We start from the raw sequence: 6,998 nt of genomic DNA, 5'->3' as shown, positions 1-6,998 counted from the left end.
AGTTATCAAATATATAAGTGTCCAAAAGGCATAATTTAAATATGTTAATTTAAAGATTAAAAAAGTTTTTTTAACAACTATTTTACAACCTTATGAAGTAGCTCATAATTGGTCTGTTTTAAATATACGAATCAGTAAAATAATGACATATAGTCTATTATAAAAAAAAGTTGTTAAGGTCCTTAAAAATGTTAGGAAAAAGTTTCTTTAACAATTCTTTTTTGACAACTCTTTTTACAATGTATATGTGGTAATTTGTGATTGGTCTGTTTCAAATATTTTTTTAAAATAAATTCAAACAGACGAATGAAATAGCGAAACGTGTCCTATTGTAAAAAAATATTGTTAAAATATCATCATCCAAAATGTTAATGTAGGACTCTCATCACATTAATTTTATTAACAACTTTTTTTAACAACCTTTTGACAATAAGACATATGTTACTATTTTACTAGTTTGCTTTATTTTATTTTCAAAAGAATATTTGAAACATATCAATCATAAATTATTATATTGTAAAAAATTGTAAAAAAAAAATTGTTAAAAAAAGTTTGTCGTTATGAGTGTTTGGTAAACTTACCAACTGGTCAGCCAATACACAAAGAAAGCGAAGTAAAATTTGAATTGGTTTCTCCAATGCGACCAACCAGTCTCGTTTCATTTTGGCAGATCAAAGAAGCTTACATGGGTTAACCGATGAGTTTGCCACTCTTGTGATTTTGTATATATACCTAATAATAATATAAGAGGCAAGCATATTACGTACTTGCATCATTATGCATGCAAAAAGAAAAGAAAGCATTGTTCTTTAATTAGTTAATCACTCATGACGAGGTCAATTGTAGTTGTAGCAATGTGATCAGAGGAGTTAACAGCGCGAGTTATTCAAAGAGAAGGAGAATAGGTAGCTGAGAGTATGATGATTTCGTTGCTGGCTCCTGTTACAACAAGGACGTAATATATCTCATGCCATTACATGCATCCTATATTATTCCTATCACTCAAAGAACGGATACAGAACAGAAAGACAAAGGCGACAGAATAATTAGAAAACGGAGGAAGAAACAGACAAAACGGAAGGGCGGGTGATTACGTTACTCTGGGGTCTTGTTGATTCTTCAGGCGAGGAGAAGAAAAATAAAAAATAAAAAATAAAAAATAAAAAAAGAAAAGCGTAAGATGCATGCATGCGCGCAAATGGCTATGTCGCGAAAGCAAGCGACACACGAGGTGCGTTGCGGTGAGCCCTGGCAAGTGGTGGCTTATTTACACTCCCAATCTTACTACTGTTCCCCCCACTCGCGATAGCGTTCACATGTGATGCTGATGGTGACGTGGCACTTCTCTGTCCCTCTGATCCACATTTCACCGGCTGCGGCCCCACGCTAACCGCCTTCTCGCACCGGCAGCTCACCAACAAACCGTTTCCTCCTTTACGCTTCCATTTCTCCTCTACGCCCGGAACCGCCTCGTCGTGTCCCTCCGCCGTCGTCACGCTCCACTCGATGCTCGCCTCGCTCGGCTCGTAGCACTCCGTAATAGTCGGCGTCGTGGAGCCCTCGTCTACGCTTCTTCGACCGAAGAAGAACGCTGTGGTTGAAGTGGAGCCCGAGGCCTCGTCGAACGAGTCTCTGCTGTTGCGACGGTACGCCGCGGGGAACGTTGACTGCGTCACGGTGGAGAAGCTCTCGATCTCGAAGAGATCGGAGCTCGCGTCGCTCGCGGCGTCGTCTTCGACGACGCGTGCATTAGCTGGGAACGCGAAGTTCAGTGGCTTCGGCGATGGCTCGTCTGGGGGCCGGAACACCTCTAACGAGTCGCGCGGCGGATCTTCCTCTGCGACGCCGTTTGCGACTTTTAGTTTCGTTATTGGATTGTTAGGGTTTAGCACGGGGAAAGTGAATCCCTCGGTGAACGGTACTCTCACTGAGCTTGTAACTCTGTGAGAGTTGGAATTGTGAAACCGTTGCGATTTCGCTGCTGCAATTGTTGCTGTTACTGGTAACGGTAGCGATGCTGGTGTTTGATTCAGAATCCACTTATTTGGTGTGATGTGATTAGCAACGTTTTGATGTTCGTAATTTCTTTCTTGTTGCGATATCTGAGATTTGGATTCTTGAGCCGATTCTTTGATTTGAACTGATTTTTTCCCCGTGCAAGGACATTTTCTCCTTAGGAACCAATTGGATTTGGAGTGTTTGGGGTTTCGAAGGCTTTTAGGGTTTTGCATTGAGACAGGGATTGCACCTGGAGGGTGAGACAGCAGCCCGGTTTGGCTGTTCCAGCTGGCTTCTGAGGAAGCCGTTGGAGTTGCCGCGTGGAATGAGCGTGCTCTATAGTTTCTGATGTGGGCGTAGCCGTCCACAGATGATGAAGCAGAGGAGTATCTGGTGGTTTCTGTGGCGATGACATCACCTCTCTCTGGAATTCGCTCCATGGGAGAGACTCTGCTGATGCTAACCTTTTGAATGTTATTGGTGTTGTTGCTGCTACTATCATCGTTGAAGTATTTGTGAGCATCGAATATGCTAAGCTCGGAGATGGCGTCTTCAACAGGTCCTGTAGTTATTGTTGTCTTGTTATCGGGTCTGAGATAGGATGAGAAAGATGCGTCTGTATCTCTCACGGTCTGCATCACTGTTCCTCTTTCAATACTATTAAAAATATATATATATTTTTTGTGACTGATAAAAACTGAGCTGTTGCATTTGGAATTCCTTTGGTCTGATATATATGTGTTCAGGTCTCTGTTCTGACTTGTCCTGACACCGATTAATTATGAGGCTGTAAAAACTAGAAACATCGTATGCCCATCTCTGTTTTCCTTTTTTCTTGCCTCTGTAATGAAACAAATTCCCCCAACTTACGATCTGACTCGCTCGCTTTCTTGATGAATAATGAATAAACAACAAAAGTGTGAATTTTAAAAGCGGAATGTCCTGACTAGATTATGATATCTGTGGAGATAGAGTGATGGAATGTCCAATTATGTGTGATACTTCATCATTTGGATACATCATGGCCATCTGTTAGTAGCTATCTCTGTCTACAGAGTTAATCATTGAGGAAAAGTTCTATGCCTTCTAATGTGAATCCTAAACATAACTGTAGTTTGGACTATCACATTGCATAGTAAAAAAAGGATACTGCAAGGAGAATTTGTTTTCTACACAATTTTAAAAGTGAAATTATATTATTCTTACTTTCATGCAACGCAATTTTAACCACATTTTGGACAAAGTTATTGTTCAACTTCTTTACTTATTTTTCTTTCTTCCCTCTGCCCTTCTTTTATATATATTTCGTCCAAAGTTGAAGTATAATTAAGATTTCTCCAATTTTAAGAGGTGGTTGATTCTCCGTGTCTGTAAGGTTTTCTATCAGGTACAGTTTATTCGATTAAGAGCGTGCTGCTTTTGAAATAGAGATGTGCAGATATTGTTAGTGCTTCTTGGATTCCTAGTTGTACTACATATCAAAGAGTTATTTATATGTGCAACAAACCGGGTGCTACACCTCAAATCCAATTGGTAGGTAGAGCTATTATACATATATACAGTATGCTTTATCAAAATATAATTAATGTTACTTTAGGACTTTGCGTTGATATATGATAATCTCTTCGAATTAATTATTGACCTCTTTTATTGCTATAACTTGTCTTGGAATGACAGAAGAAAGTTAGGTGCATGCTGCATGCCTCCTTAAGAGCCTCATAAGACTCCAGAGTCCTGGACAATTAAGTTTACTATTTTAGAGACATAAAAATTGCTTGAATCACTTTTTTCCTTGATGGATTGTTTTCCAACTCAAGATCTGTGACTGATGTTTCTCCTATTCTTTTCGTTATTTTCTAAGTAAGTTTTCTCTTGATGTGGCTGCCTGATAAGTTTGGTAGTGCTTATTCAATAAAGTAGGCAAATAAGCACGTCCTATCTGACATCAAACATCAGCCAGGTAGCAAAGTGAATGAGTGAGGGTCCATTGCATTTGACATTTAGAGATGAAGGTATGTCTGAACACTTGGGAGACCATAAAGAACTGTCTTTATGGGTTTACCCAATCAATTATAATAGGTGGATTGATTTTGGAAACAGAGCATGGTGGGTCACCATTAACCTTCTAGGTAACATGGACTGCTTTATTGCCCGCCTTTACACAATTTATGCATGGCTCTTGAGCAGGTGGTGGTCCTCATTTTGCCTTAGGAACAAGATTTTGGTCACATCTTTCTATCAGATAATATAATTTACTCTAACAATTCATTAACTCGTTATCAATATCTTTTACTTTAAAAAAAAATCGCTTGGTTGATATTGGTGGGTGATATTACTGTTCCTTTAGTGAGAAGGAATGCTGTCTTTTACACTTGACGCCAGATAAAGCACTACTAATTTCTTGTTATGTTACTGTTCTTTCTTCTATTCTGCTTTTTTCTTTCTTCTTGGTAATCCTGTTAGGCGAGGGTATACGATTTTCTGAGGAGACTCTTTATTTCAAAATCTGTTATTTTTTTTTAACTTCAATGCCTAATGTATGTATAATAGGTAGATGGTGTGCCGTTTGTATGTAATATTGCAATTGTTAAATATTATTCTATCGTACTGATCTTTGCGGATTTGTGTTTTGTTCCATCCCCAACAGCCTTTTTATGATGGAGAATTATATTTCATAAAGAAACAGGAAAGGGAGAAGGGGGCAATAGGTAACATGCTTAAAAAAGGAAGACAGGGAGGGAGAAATAAATAAGATGGCAGGGATTTCGATTTCGATCACTGCAAAACGAATTCTCACCTTCCACAGTAAAAAAGTCTACTTGCGGAAAATAAATAATATAGATCTACTGCATGAAAAATTTCTGTAGTGTATAAAGCATACGCGTTTGCAAACTCCAGAACTCTTGTTTGATACGTCATATCATTTTAATGGTTGGTTAGAGAAAGTATAATAGGTTTATATGATAAAAAAAAGGAAGAAAGAGATAGAGAAAAAAAAAAGGAATATATATATATATGTATGTATTGTATGTATGTATGTATTTATATGTATGTGTATGTATATGTATGTATTTATGTATGTGTAGTATATATGAAGAGGGCTTAAAATATGCGGGTGAGCAAAAGCTAAAACTCTTTTCTAATGTCATGTCTTTTTAATGGTTGGTTAGCAAAAATAATTTTCTGTATAGACTCTACTGATCTGTTAGAATTTCCTATTGATGTTACAGTTAACGGCTTCTAAAGTAGCTATAATTATGCATGATAGTTATATTTACCAATTAACTCCTTCTCTGTCTGATGCTGGTGGTTGTAGTAACCAGATTTTACACGCAAATTATAGATGATTCTAAATAAAGAACTGTTTTTTGTGATATTAATTAAAGTTAAGGACTATATTTGATGCATCAAAACTAAAGATCAACATTTAGCTTAGCTCTGTGAAGGTTCTGTTCTGTGAGCTGTCTATTTTGCGTAAGAATAATATCATGCTGTATGGACTTGACACAGATCACTGAAAAATATTGCTCATGACGGAGCCACACGTGGGTGTGGAATATAAAGTTCGATATGACGAGCTTGATAAGATGAAGAAACTAAGAATTTCATATATGGAGTGGAGTCAGATATTTTATTATGTCAACCAGACCAGAATGCATTAAGGAAATAACCTCATTTCTTGGTGATTGTTTCCTTTTCACAGCTCATTTCGTGGTTGAACAGTTCCATTTGATTCTTGGTTGATAATATTTACGATTTTAATTCGTTTTTTTTTTAATTAATTAAGTTCTTATTTTTAAAAAGAAAATTTAATTGAATTTCTATTTTTGTAAGTTTTTTATCTTAAATTGACGTTAATATATTTTGGAAATGTAATATGTCAAAATCTACTTTTGTTACATGTTAAAGTCTATATCATCTTCTTTAAAGTCTAAGTCATCTTCTACTTAAAAGAACGTGTCAAAATTAAAGAGATTTCAAGATAATTTAAATTTTAACATATGACATTCTTTGTTATAAATTAGAGTGAAACATAAACACAAATTACATTGATTAAATATGTTTTTAGTCCCTATACTTTGAAACGATTTTGGTTTTAGTCTATTTTCAAACTATGGTACAATTTAGTTCTTCAACTTTAGAAAACTCTAGTTTTAGTCATTTTTACCAAATTTTTTTAACTTTATTTGTTGTTCCAAGCACGTTTCTCAGTTAACATTGAAGTCAAAATGTGTCAAACAGTGTAAACAATCCAAATGCTATAATGAAATATGTTTGAAACAACAAATAAAGTTTAAAAAAATTGGTAAAAAGGACTAAAACCAGAATTTTCTAAAGTTGAAGGACTAAATTGTACCATAGTTTGAAAATGAACTAAAACCAAAATCGCCTCAAAATATAGGGACTAAAAACATATTTAAACCCAAATTACATACTTAAATCATGTTTTTATTATTCTTGTTACAAAATTGTAGAACAACTAATAACATGTGAACTATCCTGTATTTGAAGGATGGGATTTTCTTAAACTTAGGCAAATCATCTTAAAAAACAAAATTTAGAATCATATCAGATTTAGTACACATTTTATTAAGTTGTGAGAAATGGATTTTTCATTTTATTTAAAATAGGAGGTAGTGATCTGTTTATAACTGGAACATTATAACCCAATTATCAACACTTGTGAAAATTTTCATTTACCAAATGTTAACTTGTATTCCAGAATAGTCATTCTGGAACCAAAAAAAAAAAATAAACTATACAATATGGGTCGTTAAATAATTCTCATTGGATTTGAATCAAATTACTAGATAAATATTACAACACTTGCATAAAACCAAGAAATTTTAGTAAGTCTTTTTATAACCTACAATGATTGGTTAACCCTTACGCATATAGTAACAAATTTTTCAAACTTATTTACCCAAATTATATCCTTCCTTCAGAGAATTCAAAAGTTCCTTGCAAACAATCTTCTTCGCTGTGTCCTTAAGTGAAGC

General features: G+C 35.3%; 1 protein-coding gene across 1 annotated transcript; it reads right to left on the bottom strand.

The window, feature by feature from the left end:
• Positions 1 to 902: 902 nt before the first annotated feature.
• Positions 903 to 3,279, bottom strand: LOC106753785 (protein PHYTOCHROME KINASE SUBSTRATE 4). The gene has a single exon (XM_014635640.2). The coding sequence runs from the start codon at positions 2,634 to 2,636 to the stop codon at positions 1,203 to 1,205; it is 1,434 nt and encodes a 477-aa protein (XP_014491126.1). The 5' UTR covers positions 2,637 to 3,279; the 3' UTR covers positions 903 to 1,202.
• Between the last annotated feature and the right edge of the window lie 3,719 nt (positions 3,280 to 6,998).

The sequence above is a fragment of the Vigna radiata genome, unplaced genomic scaffold (assembly GCF_000741045.1).
Source record: "Vigna radiata var. radiata cultivar VC1973A unplaced genomic scaffold, Vradiata_ver6 scaffold_7, whole genome shotgun sequence".
NCBI lineage: Eukaryota > Viridiplantae > Streptophyta > Magnoliopsida > Fabales > Fabaceae > Vigna > Vigna radiata.
This window is presented reverse-complemented; position numbering and strand designations above follow the sequence as displayed.